This window comes from Sorex araneus, chromosome 3 (assembly GCF_027595985.1).
Source record: "Sorex araneus isolate mSorAra2 chromosome 3, mSorAra2.pri, whole genome shotgun sequence".
Classification (NCBI taxonomy): Eukaryota; Metazoa; Chordata; class Mammalia; order Eulipotyphla; family Soricidae; genus Sorex; species Sorex araneus.
This window is the reverse complement of record NC_073304.1, coordinates 74,119,397-74,144,313: the sequence shown is the minus strand read 5'-3', so window position 1 is coordinate 74,144,313 and position 24,917 is coordinate 74,119,397. Positions and strand designations below refer to the sequence as shown.

Below are 24,917 nucleotides of genomic sequence, written 5' to 3'. Positions count from 1 at the left end.
AGTGCCTCACTGACAGCCTTCGTGGGGTCTGACCACTTCTGGACTCTTGTACTCTGGAGAGCAAAGGTCCTTCCATGGAGTTGCTGGAATAATAGTGGAGCTCAACCAATGTTGGTCTTGGGATGAGCGTTCTTTTGGGGAGGGAATGTGGGGGTGAGGGGCATACCTGGAAGTGCCCAGGTTTGGGCTGTTCGCAAGGCAAGTGCCATGGTACTGTCTTTCCCACCCCCAAGGGTTCTCATTTTATAAAAACTGGGTCTCTCCCTGCCCTATCTGAGTTTTGACCTAATTAAAATAACATATGAAATCTAAAAAAAAAAATTGTTTAGGGGCTGGAGTGATAGCACAGCGGGTAGGGCGTTTGCCTTGCACGCGGCCGACCCGGGTTCGAATCCCAGCATCCCATATGGTCCCCTGAGCACCGCCAGGGGTGATTCCTGAGTGCATGAGCCAGGAGTGACCCCTGTGCATCGCCGGGTGTGACCCAAAAAGCAAAAAAAAAAAAAAAAAAAAAAAAAAAAAATTGTTTAGCCAAAACCATGCACTAAGGAACAGGAAGAGGAGGACAGCTGTCCCCTGATACTAGGAAGCTGCCACATAGAAAATAAAAATCAGATAACATCAATCTTAGCAGCCTCTAAGGAATGTCACTCAGAGGAGCCTTCTGGAGCTGACTGGACATTTACTCCAAAGTTGTTACCAACTGGGCCGAAGTACAGCGGGGAGGGCACTTGCCTTGCACGCAGCCAACCCGGGTTCAATCCCCAGAATCCCATATGGTCCCCAAGCACCACCAAGAGTATTCCTAAGTACAGAGCCAGGAGTAACCCCTGAGCACTGTGGGGTTGAAAAATCAAAAACCAAGCAAAAAAAGTTGTATCTATCATACACATCATCAGTGTGAACAGATGGTTAATATCTATCTCCCTCAATTACGGAAGACCCTTAAGAGCAGAGACCAGGCTGCCTTCTCCAGCCTGTGGCATGTTCTATACAAGACACTTCATCCAAGTTTACCAAGTGAGGGCTGGGGAGAGACCTCCAAGGAGAGCCCGGGCTCTGTGGTGGGAGCCTGGATCCACCCCAGCACTGCACACTTTTCCAAGTGCTAGAGAGAGCAACCTCCAAGCAGCTGGCAGGGGTTGCCCCCAAATACCAAAGGGTATGGCTCCAAACTCCCCTCTTGCAAATAATCTACTGTAATCTACTGAATAAGGTTCAGGGGCTGTGGTATGTGAAGCCCTGGGTTGGATCTCTAGCACCAACACACCGAAAAGAAATCAATAAAAATTTACCAAATGAGGGGCCAGAGCGATAGTCCAGTGGGGAAGGATGTTTGCCTTGCACATGGCCAATCCGGGTTCAATCCCCGGGATCCCATATGGTCCTCCAGCACTACCAGAAGTGATTCCTGAGTGCAGAGCCAGGAATAACCCCTGAGCATCGCTGGGTATGACCCAAAAAGAAAAAAAAAATTACCAAATGAATGATGTTTGACATCAAACTAGAAATTATCTCCATAATCACACAGACCTTTTTTCTGGAAACTTCATGTTCTGAGAATTATGTCCAGTGTGCATGACAGGCTGAACAAAGCACCTCTCTTCACAGTCGGAGAGAGCAGACTGCCTATTTTGCCATTTCTAATTTGGAGGGGAAGAAAGTAGGGCAACCGTTATTCCCACTTTCCAAACGGGAAAACTGAGGGAGCTATGACTGCCCTTATTTGGTAAGGCAGTGTCAGTTATTGACCTAAACCAAAGGGTACCTTACTAGTGACTGCATTAGAAATGAAATCTTATACAGTCTCAAGCTACCCTCCCCATAACCATTTTATAGGCAACACTCACTCAACCAGCTAGATCACAAAACACACTTAAGAAAACAGATCTTATTCTTTCTATTGCAAAACTAGCTTCAATGGCAATTTACAAAGGTTCACATTGGTGACCTTACCAGGTTCCCAAGAATACTCACTCAGGTGCACACAGGGCAGATACTATCACTGCTGTTTACCTTTGTGAAGACTGAGGTTAGAGGAGGAGGTGGGCTTTGATCCAGTCACACATGCACAGGGCTCGGCTCAGAGGCCAAGACCTTGGACTCCTGGTCCAAGGGCTCCTCCCTAATCTGCTGCCTTCCTTGGGAAGTTGCACAGTATACACTTTAACTTATGGCTCTAAACTTGGACATTGTCCAAGTGAAATTTTTCTGGAGTGGCTCTGCTGAGAAGCAACCTAAGACGGGACTTTTCTTCCTCAATGATGAGCTTTTTTAGTGTGTGTGGTATCAGGATTGAACCCAGGGCCACACACATGCAAGGCCCATAGCCTACGTTTTCTATTCTTGAGTGGCATCCCTGATCCCCGCTGTTTTCAATCATGGGGGAACTATATCCAAAGCGGTTCTCACAGCTTGGAGTAGGGGGATATGCCCAATGGTACCTAGGGGACCAGGCAATACCAGGGATACAACCTGGGCTTCTTGCATGCAAAACATGTGCTCCAGTCCGTCGAGCTATCTCCTCCGCCCATGACACCTTTATTCTTTTGGTGAGGGGCACACCTGGTGGTGCTCAGGGTTTAACTCCTGGCTCTGTGCTCAGGAATTATTCCTGGAAGGGCTCGGGGGACCAAATGGGATGCCAAGAATAGAACTCTGCTTGACCTCAAGCAAGGCAAGCAACAGTCCTTTCTCCAGCCCCTCTTTTTTTTTTTTATTACCCCAGTTTTTGGTAGTTATTATTTTTTTGTTTTATTATTAATCATTTTTAATTGATACACTTGTAAAATTGTTCATGATTGAGTTTCTTTTTTTTTGCTTTTTAGGTCACACCCGGCAATGCACAGGGGTTACTCCTGACTCTGCACTCAGGAATTACTTCTGAGCTGCTCAGGGGACCATATGGGATGCTGGGAATCGAACCCGGGTCGGCCGCGTGCAAGGCAAACTTCCTACCCGCTGTGCTATCGCTCCAGCCCCTCATGATTGAGTTTCAATCATACAATGTTCCAACATCCCTCCCTTCACCAGCGGTACATTTCCCACCACTAATGTTTCTAGTTTCCCTCCCACCAATCTCCCCTCCCCTGGCACTTTTCTTTTCTTTGGGGCATTATGGCTTATAAGACAGATACTGAAAGATTATCATGCATATCCCTTTACTTACTTCCAGCACTAAGTTCTTGTCCAGAGTGATCACTTTCAACTGTTATTATCATAGTGGTTCCGTCTCTATCCTGACTACCCTCCACCAACACACTCCCAAACTCCCACCCTCCCCCCACAACACACACACACTTATGCACTTGTGGCAAGCTTCCAACTTTGGACCAGCCTGGCCCCTGTTGTTCCCAACTTTGGGTATTAGTCTCCTACGACGTTTTTTAATATCCTACAAAGTAGTGCAGCCATTCTATGTCCCTATTCTTGAGCCGGAGGGAGAAGAAAGCTAATTAACAGTGGAGGTGGGGGCTTCCTCTACCATTTTCTTCTTAGACTAATAAAACAGTTCAAGAACAAGAGAGCCAGTGGTCTGCTCTAGTCATGGTACTTAAGGTCAGGGTTCAGTCCTCTCTTTCATCCACTTACATCATAAAAGAATAATTTTATTACATGGACCGTCTCTAGTGAAAAATGGGCCCTAGCATGCCTGGACACTGAGGCCTACTTTGGCGTGTTCTAATCAAAGAAGAGCAAACCAGCCTATTAAAAAGGGGCCAAGTTGTTACCAATGGGCAAGTCTTCACTGGAAAAATTTCTGGAATTGAGAGGATCCATATTTGCCATGCACTAAATTCCCTCACCTGTGGGCCAATACCCATGTGACTCCTATTAAGGCCTTACTCACATCCAGGCCTGTCCGCACTAGGACACTGCAGCCAAAGAATTTCGAGGTGGGCCAGAGAGATAGCTCAATGGGCTGGAGCACCAAGTTTGATCCTGGCACTGCCTGGTCCCCTGAGCACTTCCAGAAGCCATTCCCCCACACAGATGGCAAAGAGTAGCCCCTGAGCACGCCCAGATTTGACCCAAATAAACAACAAGAATACCAAAGCATGTACAAGGTCATGGAATTGTACATTTCTGGCACCTGCAGACTCTTAAAACCAAAAGGGGACTGGAGAGAGAGTACAGTGGGTAGGGTGCTTTCCTTGCATGCTGCTGACCAGGTTTGATCCCTTGGCACCCCCATATGGTCCCTGAGTCCTGCCAGGAGTGATCTCTGAGTGCAGAGTCAAAACCAGGAGGAAGCCCTGAGCATCATCAGGTGTGACTCAAAAAAACAAAAAGAAATCCAGGCAGGTTTCCACTTGGACCTCCAAGAGTCTGTCCATTTCCACGCGCTCTGGAGAAGGTCGAGGCAGACAAGCTCTGTGAACTGTGCTTTGGCCACCAAGGTACTGGAAGATCTCAGGACTGTCAAGATCAGAACTAGAGAAGATTTGGACTTGAGAGAGTGGTACATGGAGGTCGGAGGCCGGGTTTGAGCCTCGTGGCAAGCCAGGAAGCTCAGCAGGTCTCCCTCCCTTTGCATGCTCTCCCCTCAGGCCTGAACAAACAGCATCTCAGAAGATAGCAGGGCTAGCCTCCAAGCACACACCCGGGACCTCCCCCCACACAACTCCCCAGGCAGGAGAGCTGTTGTTTGGAATGGCCTGCAGCGCAATGGACAGAGCTAGGCTTACGGTGCCAGGAGCCTCGGAGCTGAGTCTGCACTCACAAGCAAGGCCACTTAGATGTTCCAGAAAGTCCTTTCCTGCCTGCTCCTACCTGTGGAGGTCAAAGGACCTATATATGGGGCAATTTACACCAGGGCTGTGCTAGCAAATACAAGGAAATGCTAGAATTATAGCAGCAGGGATAGAGATCGGCCCAAGAAGAATCCAACGGGCTTGGCTCCAAAACAGCACTGCAGAGCCAGGACCATGAGGCATTCTGAGTCATCTGTCTGCTTGTCTAGGTATAATTTTTAGATGCTGCAGGTGGGCGGCCAGCAGGTAATTGCATTGCAAGTATTTATTGAGCACCCACTCTACATGCTTGCTTTAGAAGGTAACTGGAAAGCACTTGTTCATACATGGACTTTTAATGAACCAGATGGAGCCCCCCAGCCACAGAGTCAGGCATCCTGGCGGCCAGCGGGGCCTTAACCATCCCATTAAGGATCCACCTCTCGCCTCCAGCATCTCCCTGTCTGGTAGGAACACCGGGCGCCAACCAAGAGAGGTTCTCCACCTCACTTAGCACCCACCCCTCTGCCCCAGGGCACCCTGTTAGCTGTGCCTGGAGCAGCAGATTGGGCTGTCAAACTAGGAGAGGAGGGGCCATTGTTACCTAGTAGACAGAGGCCAGGGACGCTGCTCAGCACAATGCAAGGCATGGGACAGTGTCCCACCAAAAAAAAAAAAAAAAAAGAAGAAGAAGAAGAAATACCTAGCTCTAAGCTAAGAGTGCTAAGGCAGAGAAAACCCTGCTCTACTTTTCAAGCCTCAATGTCACTACTAAGAAAATCTCTCAAGTCCCTTTGAGATTTGAAGTTAGATGATTTGTGCATTTGTTTCTCTTTCAGGGTTTGTTTTTGTGCCATACCTGGGGTTACTCTTCATGAGGTGCCGGATGGCGGGTACCATGCAGCACCAAGATGGGGATCAAACCCATGACACCACATACAGTGTTTGGGCTACAGTACCTTGAGTTACATCCCTGGCCCAGATTAGATTTTCTTTTTTCTTTTTTTCTTTTTGTTTCTGGATGATTAATGGGAGTCTCGAGGCTTACTCCTGGCTCTGAACTCAGGCGCTGCTCAAGGGGTGCTGGAGACCAAACCCAGTTCAGTCGCATATAAGGAAAATGCATTATTCCTTGTACTATCAATTTCGCCAGTTCCAGGTGGTTCTTAATTTTTTTTTTTTTAGGTCACACCTGGCAATGCACAGGGGTTACTCCTGGCTCTGCACTCAGGAATTACCCGTGGCGGTGCTCAGGGGACCATATGGGATGCTGGGATTCGAACCCGGGTTGGCCACGTGCAAGGCAAACGCCCTACCCGCTCTGCTAACGCTCCAGCCCCGATTCTTAATTTTTAAGTCAAGAATAAAAATATATTGTTGGAAACAGAGTGATAGCACAGCGGGTAGGGCATTTGCCTTACATGCTCCCAACCTGAGTTTGAACCCCAGCATCCCACATGGTCCCCCGAGCACTGCCAGGAATAATTCCTGAGTACAGAGCCAGGAGTAACCCCTAAGCATCGCCTGGTGTGACACACACACAAAAAAGCAAAAAATTTAAAAAATATATATTGTTTATAGAACTGACTCATTTTTAAACTAAAACCATTTTTTTGGTTTTGGCAAAATATGGTAAAAAATAATTTTACCATCTTAACCATTTTTTACTGTACAATGCTTTAATGCTAAACATATTCACACTGTTACAACACATATCACCAGTGAATGATTTTAAGAGGGGCCGGAGCAGTAGTACAGTGGGTCAGGTGTTTGCCTTGCACATGGCCAGTCCCCAGCACCCCATATGGTCCCCTGAGCACAGCCAGGAATGATCCCTGAGTGCAGAGCCAGGCGTAAGCCCTGAGCACCAACAGGTGTGGCCCAAAAAACAAACAAACAAAATTTGTTTAGCGATGGAGAGTAGTACAGCCTGTAGGGTACTTGCATTGGGTTCGATCCCTGGCACCCCGTGTGCTACATCAGGAGTCATCCTTGAGCACAGAGCCAGGAGTAAGCCCTGAGCACTGATGGGTACGGTCCAAAAACAAAACAAAAATTAATAAACATTTTATTCATAACTTTATTAGAGTTTAGGTAACATAGCTACACTAACGTTAACGGTGATGAAGACTGATGTTCACAGGTACCGTACCCCCCCATTCACTGAAGTGCCGAAGATTCTCCCACATTCCGTGTGCAGCCTCTAGTCTGCTTCTTCATTCTTCCCAGTCCTTCCCCTGGATAATTTGCTTTTGATTGTTGTTATTCAACAAATTACTTTCTAAGTGAAAATGTGGAAATGAGCAAGGCCCAATGCCTGCCTTGAAAGGAACCCATGTGGAGGGCACAGGGCTGGCAACACCAGGCAGAAGCTGCAAGAGTGCTGCTGCCAGCAAGTTATCGGGCATGGAAAAGGTCAGGGCATGGCGGGGCAGAAAACGCTTCCTGGAAGCATAAGACTGACACCGAGGAGTAAGGAGACTCTGATCAGCAGAGGCCCAAGGAGAGCACTGCTGGTCACGGCTGGTCACAAAGCAGGCCAGACTCCACTGAATTGGACAATTCTTGTCACTGATCTCAATTTCTAAACCAGAATCAGTATGGATAAGTTTGAATATATATATATATATATATATACACATATATATGTATGTGTGTGTGTGCAAATGTGTGTGTGTGTGTGTGTGTGTGTGTGTGTGTGTGTGTGTGTGTATGGTGGTGGGAGTGGGAGTGGGGGGTAGGGGAGAGTTTTGACAGGGAAGTGTGGGTGGTTAAGTAAGCTCCAAGGAAAGATAAACTAATATTTATCGAACATATACCATGGAAGACTAGCTTTGTATTTACTACTCCACAAGGAACTTCCATTTTACAGCAAAAAGAAAAAACTTAGTAAATAAGGAAGCAGTTTGCAAACTGTCTCCAAATATTATGTCTTCTGCTCTAGCCTGGACAGTTCCTCCCTTTCCTTAACAACTGATGTAAATCATGGCAAAATTCATTATGTACTTTCTATTTCCAGCATTAGCCCCACTTAACAAATGCTTCCTTGTCCCTAAGGCAATCCAGCCTTTCTATGTCAGCTGCTTACTAAATACTTCATGCAAAACTATGTATTAAAGCAACAGCTAAAAGCATATATGCATTTCAGAGATATGAAAAAAGGAACTTTTAATATCTATATATAGGAGAGAAAAGTACATTAAGAATTCTGCCGCAAAAGTACTCTCTCTGCATAATCTACCTATGAAATGCGCAGCTCTGTGGCAACTACCTGGAATCTTTTAGCATATTGTGAAACCCTTTCCCCAGAAGTGACATCACAGGCAAGAAGCGAGGATATTTAAAGGAGAGCGCAATTCGATGCAAGGCTGGTGACTGTGAAAAGGATGAGGGATGAGATGTGATCGATAAAGCCTGGGAGAGCAAACTTCACTCTATAAACACTACAGCTTAAAATAGACTTGAGGGACAGTTTTGCTTCTTAGAAATAAAAAATCCACCAGTGCTGAGCAGAACCCAGCCCAGATGAGCTCAGTGAGCGCTGAATGTTTAAAAGATGGAATAACCTAGAATCTTAATGAGCAGCGGCTTCCTCCTCTGTCCAGAGATGGGCAGTTGTATAACTGACCAGCTTCAGATCTGGAGGAAGAAGACCTAGGGGTGGGGGCTGGGAGACTGGGGTCCTGTGGAGGCATATTATGGGAAGGCCATCGACATGGCTCTTTATACTCTTATGAGAGCTAAAAATCCAGATGAAATAGATCCTTGCCTCTTGAGTTCCTAAATTTTAATTGTTATCTGAGGTCTGTATGTGTATATATATGTGTGTATTTACAATATATACTATATATATATATATATATATATATATATATAAAATTGCTTTTTGGGCCACACCCAGTGATGCTCAGGGGTTACTCCTGGCTCTGCACTCAGGAATCACTCCTGGCAGTGCCTGGGGGACTATATGGGATGCTGGGAATCGAACCAGGGTTGGCCATGTGCAAAGCAGACGAGATGCCCTACCCGCTGTGCTATTTTCCAGCCCCAGTAACTATATATTCTTGAAATTATGGCATGCCTGCTTTTCTGACACCCCCATCCCTCGCCCCAAACTACAAAAGCAACAAAAATTCAATGAGGTGTGTTTCAGGAGGCAGATGCTGCAGGGTTAACCCTCTGAGCCCCAGGGACAGGCCTGGGAGCTGGGTTCCTGGTAGGGCCCCAGGCAGGGGGCATTTCCCTGTCAGGTCAATGAGCTGAGATATCTGATTCAAAAAAGTTACATCTAAAGTGCTGGCCTCCTAGGTCATTTGATCTGGGTACCGGGTGCTGTTGTTCTGAGTAGAATGGGCTGCCTGGTTGTGCTCCTTGGGTGCTGTTTGTGTCTGCTGGGTGCCTATTTTCTTTTGCCAACCCTAAGGATGTCCTGCTAGTCCTTCCTAACTACGGTCTCTGTTCTGCCATGAGGGCACATTGTAACCCTGATAGGAGCAGCTCACGATGAACGCTCCTGGAGCTCTCTGGTTCCTGCAGACAGGAAGCAGCAACAGGATCGCTGTCCTCTGCCCGGTGCTCCATGCTGCGAACACGCTGGGGACCCCAGGGACCCCAGCGGGGAATCGTGGCTCCCCTACTGCTCAGCAGCTGAGTCATTCCAACCCTTCCTTTCTCCACCAGTACTTATTTCTGGGCTTAAATGAGAACCTGCACAAGGTTCTGATCAGGGTCTGCGGCAGACCTAGCTTCCCTGAACGGCAGGCAGCTACTTACTTACAGTTATCGCTCGGGGGTGGGGGGCGGCCTCTGCTTCTCTGTTCACCTAAGATGTGTTTGTTTTGACAAGTCTCCAAGCCAGGTTCTGCCTCAGACTTTTCTTTGAGAACAATGAGAGCTTTAAACATGTTTTCATCCTGCAAACCCTAATCCCTCAGGCTTAAAAAAATATATTGAAGTACAAACTCAAGAAGCAATTTTCACACTCCCTCCTCCCTCTGGTCACCCTCCAGCTGACATTTGGGGGGGGGGATTCAAAGTTAATATTAGCGCCTCAAGGACAAGATATCCTAAAGTGATAGACTTGCAAATGGCTCTGAAAATCTTTGGAGCCGGAAATCTTTCCAGCTCAGACCCTTGCTATTTCAGTACAATAATACTTAAAGCCCACACTTAGGTGTTGACAAATACCCTGTTTGAGTTCTACTAGGACTTTAAGGATATTCAAGATCTTTCCAGATCATACTTTCAAGAGACTGTCCCCTGTCGCCCCCTCCATGCCTCACTCTCCCACTACAGTATACCCCACTGCACCCCTCCCCTGCCCCCAGCCTTGTCCTCATGGTTATCAGAAATCGGGAATGTCATATTTCAGAAATAAGTTGTAACATCCTGGGCAAATTATCTGCCAGCTCTGTCTTTTAATTTTCCATGTTTAAAACAGAATTCATTAAATTCTATTCCCATAGGTTTGTGATTAGGATTAACTAAGGTAATTTATGTGGAGTTAGTGGCATTAAGGACTTCATTTAATTTAGAACTTAATTTTCTTTTGTTGTTATTTGGCCATGTCCAGCTGTGCTTGGGGGTCACTTCTGGTGGTGCAGGGGACCAGGCAGTATTGAAGACTGAACTGGAGCAATGCATGTACTCCAACCCTTTGAGCTATTTCCCCAGGCCCAACAAATACTATTTAAAATAAAAATAATTGCTACTTGGATGAAAGTGATCCAGTAGCTAGAACTGTTTCCAGCATCACTCTACAGCAAGTTAACCAACTTCCCCCAAACACACATTGTACAAAAACCAAAATGGTGGGACGGAGAGAACACTGGGCAGGGTGCTTGCCTTGTAGGCACCCCATCCAGGCTCAATCCTCAGCACCCCATACAGTCCCAAGTACCACTGGGAGTGATCCCTGTGCAGAGTCAAAAATAAGCTTGACCACAGCCGGGGGTGGCCCCCAGATAAACTCATACGCACACACAGTCTGGCATATTATAATCACTTTTTTTTTTTTTTTTGCTTTTTGGGTCACACCCGGCGATGCACAGGGGGTACTCCTGGCTCTGCACTCAGGAATTATCCCTGGCGGTGCTCAGGGGACCATATGGGATGATATGGGATGCTGGAAATTGAACCCGGGTCGGCCGCGTGCAAGGCAAACGACCTACCCGCTGTGCTATCTCTCCAGCCCCCGTATAATCACTTTTCTGAAGGTGTTATAGCCATACAGGAGAATTTAGATGCAGAGTCTGAATCTGTTCCTAATTACAAGTGATATACAAAGTGCCCGAGGAAGTCAGGGAGGACTGGGCTCCCCTACCACGAAAGAATGCTGCTCTGGAAAGGAACATGGACACTGAGAGTTGGTAGAAACCTGGTATGTGCTGGCAACTGCACCACATACTTCAGGCTCCCCATGAAGCTTCCTGCAATTGTGCTGGGGCCATTGGTTACCTTCTTCCATTTCCAGCAACTGCTCAGCTTTCCTTTACTCTGGGACACTTTTGCATGGGGAACCCACCTCTAATTTTTATCTATAGACACCAGTGAGCCGGGGTGAATGGGGGCGGGGAGGACGGAGGCATAGCTCAGCACGGGTAAGGCACTTGCCTTGCATGTGGCTGAACCAAGATCCTTCCCTAACACTACATTTGATTCCCCAAGTACTGTCAGAAATGGCCCCTGAGTTGGGGCTGGAGAGATAGCACAGCGGGTAGGGCATTTGCCTTGCACGCGGCCGACCTGGGTTCAAATCCCAGCATCCCATATGGTCCCCTGAGCACCGCCAGGAGTAATTCCTGAGTGCAGAGCCAGGAGTAACCCCTGTGAATTGCCGGGTGTGACCCAAAAAAAAAGAAAAAAAAAAAAAGAAATGGCCCCTGAGCATAGAGCCAGAGGCAACTGTGGAGCAGTGCTGGGTGGGGCCCCAAAAGGAAAAACAAAAATAAGGATGGCACTGGGGTGTGGCTCAGTGGCAGAGCATATGCCTTACACTGTGATAAAGTCACCTAAGTTTGATCCCCTATCAATAAAAACAACCATTAAGGACCTCCGCCCAGGGGATGATAGTACAGTGAGTGGGTAAGGTGCTTGCCTTGCTCGCACCTGACTTGGGTTCAATTCACAGGATCTCATGGATCCCCAGAGCATCGAGGAGTAATTCCTGGGCACAGAGCCAGAAGTAACACCTGAGCATCGCCAGGTATGATCCAAAATCTTTTACTTTTTTAAAGGCTCTCTGCCCAGGGTTCAAAGGAATACAGGAAGAAAGGGAAAAGGAAGGATGGAAGAGAAGCAAAAAGAAAACAAAAAGAAGAAAATAAGAAGAAACATGAAAGCTTGGGGCCGGAGTGATAGCACACCGGGTAGGGCGTTTGCCTTGCACTCGGCCAACCTGGGTTCAATCCCCGGCATCCCATATGGACCCCAAGCACCGCCAGGAGTAACCCCTGAGCAATGCTGGGTGTGACTCAAAAAGAAAAAAAAATGAAAGCTTAAGAGCAATTTAAAATTTGAATCCTGTTGTCATTACTTTTAGCTGTGTGACCTTCAACAAGTTGCTTATCTATCACTTCTATTTCTCTGCCTGGAGAAAGGAGTAATAAATACCTACTACACTCTGCTGTTGAGAGGGATAAATAAGATGTTGTGCTATGTACATGGACAGGTGTCTGCCACGTAAAATAAATGCCTGACAATGACACCTTTAAACAGTAGTTTTGGGGGCTGGAGCGATAGCACAGCGGGTAGGGCGTTTGCCATGCATGCGGCCAACCCGGGTTCAATTCCCAGCATCCTATATGGTCCCCTGAGCACCGCCAGGGGTAATTCCTGAGTGCAGAGCCAGAAAAACCCCTTTGCATCGCCGGGTGTGACCCAAAAAGCAAAAAATTAAAAATAAACAGTAGTTTTATTCTAACAAATAGATGGGTTTTGCTGCTCCTTCATACCCTAGATTCTGGGGAGACTCCAAGTTCATGAGGAAATCTTTTTTTTTTTTTTTTTTTTTTTAAAAGCAAGAATAAATTTATTTATTTTTAATTAGAGAATCACCGTGAGGGTACAGTTACAGATTTATACACTTTTGTGCTTATACTTCCCTCATACAAAGTTTGGAACCCATCCCTTCACCAGTGCCCGTTCTCCACCACCCGTAAACCCAGTGTCCCTCCCACCCTCCCCAATCCCATCTCCCCCCCACCCCACCCTGCCACTGTGGCAAGGCATTCCCTTCTGTTTTCTCTCTCTAATTAGCTGTTGTGGTTTGCAATAAAGGTGTTGAGTGGCCGCTGTGCTCAGTCTCTAGCCCTCATTCAGCCCGCAACTCCCTTCCCCCACATGGCCTTCGACTACAATGTAGTTGGTGATCGCTTCTCATGAGGAAATCTTAAGTTCACCTGTTGCCAACGGGTTTCTTTAGCAAAGGACAAGGAGAGTCTGGTTAGATTAGGGCAAAGGTGATATTAAAAAGCTAAAATGAGGGCTGGAGTGAGCACAGCGGGTAGGGCGTTTGCCTTGCACGCGGCCCACCCGGGTTCGATTCCCAGCATCCCATATGGTCCCCCAGCACTGCCAGGAGTAATTCCTCAGTGTAGAGCCAGGAGTAAGCCCTGTGCATCGCTGGGTGTGACCCGAAAAGCAAAAAAAAAAAAAAAAAAAAAAAAAACCAGACAAGATTAAATCAATGGGATGGAGCAATAGTTCAGCAGGTAGGGCACAAGGCCTACTGGGTTCAATCACCAACATCATATATATAGTCCCCTGAGCTCAGCCAGGAGTGATCTCTGAGCACAGAACCAAGAAAAAGCCCTGTGCACCAATGGGTGTGGCGCTTTCAAAAAAATTTTAAATAGGCCTGATTATCTAGGTATTTGATGAGATTCTTTCTTTTTTTTTTTTTTTTTTGCTTTTTGGGTCACACCCGGCGATGCACAGGGGTTACTCCTGGCTCTTCACTCAGGAATTACTCCTGGCAGTGCTCAGGGGACCATATGGGATGCTGGGATTCGAACCCGGGTCGGCCACGTGCAAGGCAAATGCCCTACCCGCTGTGCTATCGCTCCAGCCCCTTGATGAGATTATTTCTAACAAAAATTTCTCCAGCCCTTCACAATCACACTTCTGACTATCTCGACATCTGCATACGAGTCAATTTAACATTTTTTTTCAGTAATTGTATATGCCATGTCATACTCCTACGAAGCTATGTGAATGAAATAATTCTGCCTAAGTAACTCTAAAACACGGGTTTTCTATTAGTTCATTTCATATTCCTTTTAACATCTGCTATTTGCTATTCTATTTGGTATCACCAATGATGATTGCGAGTAAAATTACGAGCTGTTAGGAAAGTTTAATTTACCCTTCTAAGTTAATTTGGTAGGGCTGGTGCAAGGCTTGGCTGACCTGGGTTCGATTCCTCTGCCCCTCTCAGAGAGCCTGGCAAGCTACCAAGAGTATCTTATCCCCACAATTGAGCCTGGCAAGCTACCCGTGGCGTATTCAATATGCCAAAAACAGTAACAACGAGTCTCACAACGGAGACATTACTGGTGCCCGCAAAAGCAAATCAATGAGCAATGGGATGACAGTGACAGTCAATTGGTCTGAGGTAAAACATTGAGGAGGATTGCTACTTCTGTATTGCATCATCTGATTCACTCAGGAAATTTATTTTCTCTTCTAGTCTTCTATTTATTCTTCTTCCATCGTGTTGACATTTAATAAATACCAAATCACTAAATTCTGTGTGGAAACGCCTTGGGTTTTTTTTTTCTCTTTTGCTGTGGTCTGGAAAAAGTTTATATCACTGTGCTCCACTTAGAAATCTCTCTGGAAGGAACATGCTGCCTAGCACATGACAACTCAAAATCCATGTAAGAGGCGAATCACAAAGATTTCCAGGAGAGATAGTACAGTGGATAGAGCTTTGCATGTGGCTGAGCTGGGTTTAATCCTGCATCCCATATGGTCCTCCAAGGCCCACCGGGTCTGAGTGTAGAGCCAGGAGTAAGCCCTGAGCATCACCAGGTGTGGACCCCAAAAGAAAGCAAGAAAGCAAGATTTCTACTCTCCCCCCACATATGATCCTAAACTGGAAATGTGTATCTCATCCAAGCTTAAATGGTGGTAGTATTAACTCTACAAGAGTCCTGCAATTGCATGAGCATACTGATGACTATGATATTACATATTTCAGGTCCCTTTTAACAACAAAAAGTTATTATTCCTATTTCTATAATGCCATCGTGGGGAAACACTAGACTCCTGTCACATCCATAGGCTGCGGACAAATTAGTAGAAACTGTCAGCCAGCTGAAAATATACTGAAAACTGAACATTCCTTGGGGGCTGGAGTGACAGCACAGCGGGTAGGGCATTTGCCTTGCACGCGGCCGACCCGGGTTCTAATCCCAGCATCCCATATGGTCCCCTGAGCACCGCCAGGGGTAATTCCTGAGTGAAGAGCCAGGCTCGAGTAACCCCTGTGCATCGCCGGGTGTGACCCCCCCCAAAAAAAAACTGAACATTCCTGTGACTTCATAGTTTTAGATGCTTCAGACAAAAGCAATGGCCCTTGTATCGAAAGGTACTCTATTCTCGAGTACCTGCCCATATATAGCGGGGAGTGAGCAAGGCTATGGCAGGAAGGAGGTTCGATTGTGCTCATGTGCATGTGGGTGTGCACATCTGTGTATGAATCAGAACCTCCCAAAGGGAGGAAACCGCTTAATCCTATCAGTCAGACTGGTGAAGGAGTTAACAGGCTCTGGGTTATTTTTAGACCTTAAATTGGCATGTGCTGTACATATTGAGGACTTTGCTGATCTCAGTTGTTTAGAGCAATTGAGATTAAAAAAAAAAAGAGGCCAAGAAAAGGTATCAAGAGATTCAGAACATGACTCTCATTTTGTTTTATAATGTGACCTTTTGTGTTTTGCAGTTGAGCCACACTCGGAAGTGCTCAGGGGAATCATGCAGTGCCAGGATCAAACCCAGGTCTCCCACATGAGTCACTGTTCCAACTCCAGTGGTACCTTTTACATAAAGATGCCTGGAAAGCCTCACTGAGTCAGAGAATTCAATAAAATGGAATTCCATTTTGGAAGTAGTGGAGATAGCAGATCACTAAAGCTGAAAAGGATTATCTGAACACTGATATTTGATTTGAGCTTGTTCTCACCATTGCTTGGGTGCCAAATGTCAGCAGCATGGACCACAAGATGATCCAGAGAAACTGGCTTCTAAGCTCTGGCCACAATAACGCCTTCAAAGGCAATACTGGAGGCCCAAGCCCTGCCCTATGATCCTGCACCCTTTTTCTGGGAAGAAGGCACAGCCCTGGGGCTGGCGAGATAGCACAGAGGGTAAGGAACTTGCATTGCATATATCTGACTTGTGTTCGATCCCCAGAGCTGGTCCCCCAAGCTGCCAGAAGTGATTGCGTGATTTCTGAGTGCAGAGCCAGGAGTTACCCATGAGCACTACTGGGTATGGCTCAAAAACAAAACAAACAAAAAGGCAGAGCTCCATACACAGATGCAAGAAAACACCTCACCCCAAAACGAGGACAGTAGGAACCCGTTACCAGGAGCAAAAGAGGAAATGTACTGGTGGAGTGAGTGTCCCACAGGCTGAGAGCATCCTTGCATGCAGGAGGTGGGTTGGATTCCCCAGCACTGCATAGTTCTCCAGGTTCTGCTGGGAGTCATCCTGAGCACAGGGCTGGATGTGACCCCAAATCAAATTACTAGACAAGTCCACACACCAGGGCCCCTGCTCTGTGCACAGTGCAGTGAAGGCTCACAGGGACCCACACAGACACTCTCACACTCACCAGGACACATTCCCCAACAGTTCCTTTTTTAGGGGGAAAGGTTTGGTTTGGGCTACACCTGACAGTGTTTGAGGGACCATCTGGTGCCAGAGATCAAACCAGAGTTGTGCGTTGGGGCCAGAGCGATAGCACATGGGGCAGGGCGTTTGCCTTGCACGCGGCCGACCCGGGTTCGATCCCCGTCCCCCAAGCACTGCCAAGAGTAATTCCTGAGTGCAAAGCCAGGAGTGACCCCTGAGCATCGCTGGGTGTCAACCCCCCCAAAAAAAAAGAGTTGTGTGAACGCAAGGCAAATATCCTAACCCATGCCTAACCCATGTACTGTCTCTCCAGGGGACCCTCTACCCCATTTCAAACATATCTTCCTTAAGCCACATTCTATTTAGTCCCACTTCACTTCAAGAACCTCACTTGGGTGTTCCAGATGCTGAGACAGGTGGATTGCACTAGACAAGCTACACATTTACAGAAAGGAACAATGTCTCTTTTTTTTTTTTTTGCTTTTTTTTTGGGGGGGTCACACCCGGCGATGCACAGGGGTTACTCCTAGCTCTGCACTCAGGAATCACCCCTGGCAGTGCTCAGGGGACCATATGGGATGCTGGGAATCGAACCCGGGTTGGCCGCGTGCAAGGCAAACGCCTACCCGATGTGCTATTGCTCCAACCCCCAATCTCTTTTTTTAAAAAAAAAAAAACTTACTTGCTCACCTGTGAAATGGAAATAATCACTCTCGCATGTACTTCACGAAAGTGCTGCAGAAGATGGAATAGCTCCAGAAGGGTAAAGCAGTTGGAGCTATTTTATTATTATATATGCAGTAGGCCCATGGTTTGGTTTGACACAAAAATCAAAATACCTACTAACGATGTCTCCAAAGTCTGGTGAAGACAGAGCTGTATAAAAGCTTATTCATAATTCAGGTTCTTTTAGGCCAAAGTGACAGTACACTAGGTAGGGTATGCCTGCTCCCAACCCAACCCCCCCCCCACACAACCCCAAATCAGGTTCAGGGGCGAGGGAGATAATACAGCTGGTAAGTCACTTGCTTTGCATGTGGCTGACCAGGGTTCAATCCTTGGCACCCATATGGTCCCCTGTGCCTGCCAGGAGTAATCATGAGTACAGAGCTAGGATTAAGTCCTGAGAACAGTCAGGTGTGGCCCAAAAACTGAAAAAAGAAAAAAGGGGAAAAAAAGAAAGAAAATTCAGGGCAGAGTGATAGTATAGTAAAAGTCATTTGCAGCCAGGTAAGGCACCTGCAGCCATCCTGGGTTTGATCCCCAGAACCCCATATATTTCCCCAAGCATCACCAGAAGTGCTCCATGAGCTATAAAGCTATGTGTAAGGCCATGGGTTTGATACCGCATACCCCAAAGTCCTCCCCTATGAGTGCTACCAAATATAGTCCCCACAACAATAAATTCCTTCTTCAAAAATGGTCTGGAGATAGGACAGCAGGTCCAGCAGGGAAGGCACCTGACCTGCTTCCATCCCCCAGACCACATAGAGCACCACCTGCAGTGATCCTGACCCAGAGCCTGGAGAAAGCCCTGAACACCGCGACGGTGGCCCATCCCCCTCCTCCATTTTTTTCCTAGGCTCCCTAGCCCCACCTTAAGTCTACTGAATCAGATCCTTCAGGAATGGGGCTGGGAGACCTATGTTTGCTCCCAGGCAAGAGGGTCCATCAGCCACCTGGGGGCCCAAAATTTGCTTCTTTCTATGCACCCTGGGCAGGGCTGCTCCCTGGGCCAGCTCGGGGGAAGAGACTCGCTACATCTCTCGAACTTAACCGTTGGTGGGTGTCACCACAGGTTAATGAGAAATTCTGTTCTAGGGAAATGGGAAAGAAAAGATAGTGCTTCCGAGGGGCCCGGCTGCTGGGCACCAGGCGTGCGAAGGCGTAGGACTTACCTACAATGATGCCACAAGCACTGACCAATCCGATCTCCTTCTTCAGGGCTACGCCGCCTCCCCCGGAGCCGGCGTCGGAGCTGGCCTCCGCCTCGCTCGCACCTGGCTGGTTCTTCTCGGCGTGGTTGCGATGCCTGGCTCCCTGTTCCATCTTTCTCCGTAGGATCTCAACCTTCGAAAGGTAGCTCTCGAAATGCCTAGGGGTTTTAGTATCTCTGGAGGCAGCCCTTCCAATGAAAACCTCCTTTTCCGAAGTAAGGTACTACCCGCTTTAAAAAAAGAAGAAGAAAAAAAAAAAGACACCGGCAAATAAGAAAACGGAAAAATAGTCCTCTAGATTGACACTTTCTTGCAACTTGTGCTTGCAACAAACAAGGAAAGTGTAAAGAACAGCGGAGTGGAGCAAGCGCGACGGATCTGGAATTATAAAAATAGAACTGAACCAGCTTAGGCGGGCTGGAAATTCTCCCCCTAAAGGGATGTGGGGCTTCCAAAACCAGGGGATGGTTCTGCAATGTGCCGCCAAGCCGGCAGTGGCTTAACGCAGACGCTTCAAGAGAGGGGGGTTCCCTGAGCAAATCCCACCCCCACACCCCTCCTCCACGCCACCTCTCAGAAAAGACGGTCTTTACCTCCCCTGCGCCTCGTCTTTGGGGGTGAGGTTCAGAGGAGTTTTCGTTCACCAAGCGGGGGGAGACAAGCCCCCCGGCACTCTCTCCCGCTCCAGCAGAGCCGCCGCGGAGCCGACCGGCGCGCGCCCGTCCGCGCGGCGCTGGCTCCCGTGCGTGGGTGCCCGGGTCCCGTGCCCGAGCGCGCGCGCCTCGCGTCCTGCGTTCCGCCTGGCGACCTCGGGCGGGCTGTCGGCGGCCGGCGCTCGCGGGGACGCTGCGGCAGCGCTGATCGCGCGGCGGGAGCCCGGCAGGCGCTTTAAGCGCGCGGTGGCTCCGCCCCGCCGGCTCGTCCCACCTCCCTCCGCCAGGCTCCGGCCGCCTGCGCGCGGCCCCCGAGGACCACGGGGCCGATGGGTGGAGAGATTTCTTGGGGTGATCGCGCTTTCGCCTAGTAAGGAAGGGGAAGTCAGACCCCGGCCTGACCGCCGCTCCGGGTGTCCAGGCGCAAGGCGAGCGTCCATCCTCCTTACCTCCCCGGCTGTCCAGCACGTGTGAGCTGGTGCGGCGGGGGGGCGGGGGGGGAAAAGGAGGGAGAAGCGGCCGCGGGCCCGGCGCACCCTAAAGCCCCCACCCCGAGACACCCGCTAGCGTCTAAAACACATTCAGGTCAGCATCATTTCAGCGGCCTGCAGGGTGGAACGGAAACTCGAGGCTGCTGCTTCGAGTTTCTGAAAGTCGGTGGAGCAGGGGTTGGAGTCATAGGATAGCGGGTCAGGCGCTTGCCTCGCACGCAGCCGACGTGGGTTCGATCCCCGGCGCCCCAAATAGTCCCCTCCCGCCTTGATTCCCGCCAGGAGTGATCCCTGAGCTCAGTCAGACCCTTGGGCTCAGCACTGAGCACCGCAGGGTGTGGCCCAAAGGCCAAAAAAAAAAAGTAGGTAGAAACCAAGGGCAGGGAAGAGGGAATGGAATGAACCGAGGATAATGGGAAAGGGGTTCATTAGGTACAATTGTGTGCTGCAGAGTTGCAGAGCGTAAGAGAGACAAAACAAACCCGGGAGGTGGGGCGGACACGCTCTTTATAGCTCTTCTTTAGGGCTCACTGAGCGGTGAAAACCCGACATTCTCACTCTGGCCCCAGGCAAGGATACAAAATCTGAAGGATTGGTCTGATAGGCTGGGCCGGCGAGGGTCTTCTTGCATGGTTTCTAAATTGTTGGGTTTTATTTATTTTATTTTATTTTATTTTGGCCTGTCTGAATTATTCGAAAGGCTCACCGTGAGGGCGTGGGGGAATTATAGGACGTCTCTTGATCATGAAGCAGATTGTTGATGGTAAGAGGACTACCACATTCACACTGTGTCTTGGCTTCCCCGAAGAATTTCACCCCCAAACTTATGCCTTATGGCGATGATGCCTATTTATAATTGTAAAGTGCTGGGGGGGGGGGCGAATAGGGCAAATGGTGGCAGGAAGTAATGTAAAAGACAATACTATGACTCAAATGAAATTAACTGGAGCCAGAGAGAGACAGTTCAACCTGCTGGAGCCCGTGTTTTGCATGCAGGAAATGGGGATTCTGTTCTAGACACCGTGAACCCCCACCCAGCAACCATAGGAGTGTGTCTCCCCTCTCCCAAATAAAATACAATTATTTTTTACCTGTACTTCAAAATGGGTCAAAGTTTATTTTAAGGTCCGGAGTGAGAGTACAGCGTGCATGTGATAGAGCCAGTTCAATCCCCAGCACCCCATATGGTCAGCTGAGCACTGCCAAGAGAGATCCCTGAGCACAGAGCCAGGAATACGACCAGAGCACAGCCGATGTTGCCCAAAAACTGAAGAGAAAAAAAAATTACTTTATTGTCCAGACCTATAGTATAGCGGGTAGGGTGCTTGTTTTGTACCAGGCCGACCTAGGTTTGATCTCCAGGATTCCATAAGGACCCCCGAGCCCCACCAAGAGTAATGACTGAATGAAGAGCCAAGAGTAAGCCCAGATCACTGTTGCGTGTCCATGCCATCCCCCCCATCCATTTTAAATTTTAAAATGGATCTACAAAAAGTTCTCCAAACTGACCACTAATGAATTTCAAAACTTTGGCTTTATTTTTAGGGGCTGGCGCAATAGTATAGTGAACTTGTCTTGTACGTTACCCACCCAAGTTTAGTCTCCCCCATCCCCTGTGGTTCCCTGAGCACTGCCAACTTTGGGTTCATTTGCGGGGTGTTAGACGCTATATGCATGAATATGTGTCTTTGTGTATAGTTGCGTTTTAACAATGTATAAGGTGGATATAATGTGTGAATGTGTTGCTGAGGACTGAACTCAGGGCTTCCTATTGAGGAAAACGTTCCAAAAGAGTTTGAATTTTTAGGAAAATAAGTATTCGGTTCCTTAAAATGGGGATGGTTGAGCTAGCAAAGGCATTTCCAAATGGGCTAAAGTCCAAACAGCTTTCTTAATCGCTCAGCAAAGTATTAAGAGGTTTCAAAGGTTGGGAGTTCAATCCCTTCTTCACACAGTTCAAGATAGAGCAAATTGAAAACCTCAGCAGGAAAAAAAAAAAGGTGAGTGTGTGTGTGTGTGTGTGTGTGTGTGTGTGTGTGTGTGTGTGTGTGTGTGTGTAGTGAGGGAGTGATGTTAAAGGATTTCCAACAAAAGACCGACCAAGCAGGGAATATATAGCACAAATCTCCATGGGAGGGGATGAGTCATGGGAAATGAAAGAATTTTGAAACGCCTCTGGCCTTTCCTGACAATGTGAGAAGGCGTGGAAGGAAAATTGGACAGATTCATTTTAAAACCAATCTGATTTGAAGACGTCTACTCACATTTCAACATCTTTGAATTGTTTCAGAATGTCTGTATCTAATTTAACTGATAAGGATTTAAGGTGAGGTAAATCATGAATGTGATGAATTTGGGGTCTCTTGCCAAAATAAGTGCAATAGACCACAGTATGGTAAACTTCAGTCATCTCAGTTTATGAGCAAGGGAGCTCGTAAGGGTGGTAATGGACATTTTACATCCTTGAGATACAGTGCTACGTGTGAGGCTGGGGTGGGCAACAATCCACTGTGCTCCAGGCTTCTTCCTCTGCTCAGGAATCACTCCTGGCGATACTTGGGGACCATATGTGGTGCTGAATCAAACTGGGGTTGGTTGCTTGTAATACAAATGCCTTAACCCCTGTACTTTCTTTCCAGCCTGGGATACAGTAGTATTAAGTAAACCAAATTCGAAAGAAAGGATCGTTAAAGATAATTATTTCTATTTTATTTTTTAGCACTTGGAATTGACCCGTGACTTATGACTGTTATTAGTGGTACAACGTAAATATTTTTTTTAGGAAAGAACTCTTCCCTCCTTCAACAGGATCATTTATTCCTCTGTTTTATGGCTCTCTTTTTTTTGGGACCTTATGATGTTTTTGTGCTTGGGGTCATTCCCAGAAGTGCTCAGTGGCAACTCCTGGCTTGGTGCTGGGAGTCCCAGGGAACCATGTAGTGGAGGGAATTGAATCCAGGCCTCCTGCATGCAAAGTGTGAGCTCCAACACTCTAAGCTAGAATTTTTTAATTCTTATTTACCTTTATTATTAGTGTTCAGTTTGGAGGCTATACCTGATGGTACTAGGGTTTACTTCTGGCTCTCTGCTCAGGGATCACTCCTGGCAGTGCTCGAGAGACCATATGTGGTGTCAAGGATAGAACCCAGTTTAACCACATGCAAGACAGCCGGGTTGCCTTGTACTATCAGGCCCCTCCAGGATTTTTATCATCATCATCATCATCATCATCATCATCATCATCATCATCATCATCATCATCATCATCCCGTTGCTCATCGAATTTCTCGAGCAGTCTCAGTTATGTCTCCATTCATCCTAGCCCTGAGATTTTAGAAATCTCTCTTCACTTGTCCTTTCCAATGGTGCCACATTGGAGGCACTTTCAGGATCAGGGGAATGAGACCCATCATTATTTCTGGTTTGGGCATATGAATATGCCCCGGGGAGTTTACCAGGCTCTCCCATGCAGGCAAGAAACTCTCAGTAGCTTGCCAGGTTCTCCCAGAGGGTGAACTAGGCTATAAGATACCGTGCGGCTTGCGGCGCTTGGTTTTATAGTCTCTGGATGTTGGCCATTGATGGGATTACAGGGCGCCAGGGGCAGTTTCTGGGTGTGACTGCCTAGCTACTGGAAAATGGGAAATCTGGGTGGAAGAGGCCCAGTCCCGATCCGAGCAGGCTTGGAGGTCTCAGCCACACACCTGGGTTCCTCTGCCAGTTCCTTCATGAGTGAGGATTTTTATAAATGAAATAAACCCTGCATGATTCATGTTACTCTGAGATCCAAGAGGTGGTCCGGTGGTAGACCACCTGCCTTGCATGTGAGGCTATCCCTGGCCCACAACGAGTGTGACCATGGCACGTACAAGTGTAAACAACCAATGCCACGACCCAGGGTGTGGGTTCTCAGCGTGGCAACAACAATAAGAAAATTCCACATGATTAATTAGACTGAAAGAAAACTTTTGGTGTTACCCAGTAGAATTTATAGAAATGATTAACTAAAGTTAATTAAAATGTGAGCACTGAGTTATTTTTTAATCTTTATTGTACATTGACTTATGGTTTATCCTATTGTCTAAGTAATGCTTTACAGCACACAAACTGTAGTAAGTACAATATCTCAAAATGTTTTTCTTCATTTAATTCTTTAGGTAGAGCAACACAGAGATTTTTGTTTGTTTTTTTTATGTTAGGAAGCTGAGGAGGGTCTTACTTGAGCTCAAAGACTAGACACGGAAGGGCTGGGAAGAGAGCTCAAAGGGTTGAAGCACTTGGCTTTGCATCCAGAAGCCTTGGATTCAGTCCTCAGCAATATATGATCCCCAAACTCTATTAGGAGGACCCCTGAGTTCAGAACCAGGAGCAGCACTGCAGGATGTGGCCCAAAAGAGAAAAAAAAAAAAAGAGGAAGAATATCAGACACTAAATCTTTCGTGGGTGAGCAACGATAGTAATGGATTACAAGGAGAACTTTTCCCAGGGCACTCTACTTGCTGATGCCTCAACTTTCACCTGAGGAAAGCAAATGACCTTTGATTAGGGTCAGGGCCTTAATCAGGGTCACATCTACACCTTTTAAAAATACCTTGGAGGGCCTGGAGCTGGTACAGCGGGTAGGGCATTTGCCTTGCACATGCTGACCTGGATTTGATTCCCAGCATCCCATATGGTCCCCCGAGCACCGCCAGGAGGAATTCCTGAGTGCAGAGCCAGGAGTAACCCCTAAGCATCGCTGGGTGTGACCCAAAAAGAAAAAGAAAATACCTTGGGGCCAGAGATAGTAAATCAGGGTGGGTATTTTGCTTTGCACTCAGCTGACCCAGGTTCGATCCTCGGCATCCCATTTGGTTGCCCAGCACCACCAGAAGTGATCCCCGAGTGCAGAGCCAGGAATAAGCCCTGACCACTACCAGATGTGTCGTGTCTCCTCTACACCCGCCCAGAAAAAAAACCACAGCACTCAGTTTCAGTCCAGCATAGACTATAGAATTTAATCTGCTTTGTGCCCCTAGCGTGTGTCAACCCCTTAGCTAAGCAATCCTTAGTCTGATCAAGCCTTTTAGTCTTAATTTCATTTATAGTATCTGTCCGACTGCTGTTTCTATTGTAGTGCTTTTGGTTTTGGTTTGGAGGCCAAAGCGGCCAGTGCTCAGGGACTATTCCCAGCTCTTGGCTCAGGGATCACTCCTGATTGTGTTCAGAGAACCATGTGATGGCACATATTGAATGCGGGCCTCC

The 24,917-nt window shown here is 47.6% G+C and overlaps 1 protein-coding gene across 2 annotated transcripts in view; it reads right to left on the bottom strand.

Moving 5' to 3' along the window:
- SLC7A8 (solute carrier family 7 member 8) overlaps positions 1-19,401 on the bottom strand; it is a 62,595-nt gene extending 43,194 nt beyond the window's left edge. Inside the window, exons 1-2 of one of the 2 annotated variants that reach the window (XM_055132624.1) lie at positions 19,123-19,401; positions 18,491-18,759 (exon numbers count right to left, since the gene is read on the bottom strand). In XM_055132624.1, the coding sequence (XP_054988599.1) occupies positions 18,491-18,641 (151 nt within the window). In that variant the 5' untranslated portion in view covers positions 18,642-18,759; positions 19,123-19,401. The remainder of the gene's footprint in view (positions 1-18,490; positions 18,760-19,122) is intronic. The other variant, XM_004609469.2, reaches the window with a different exon arrangement.
- Positions 19,402-24,917: the final 5,516 nt, after the last annotated feature.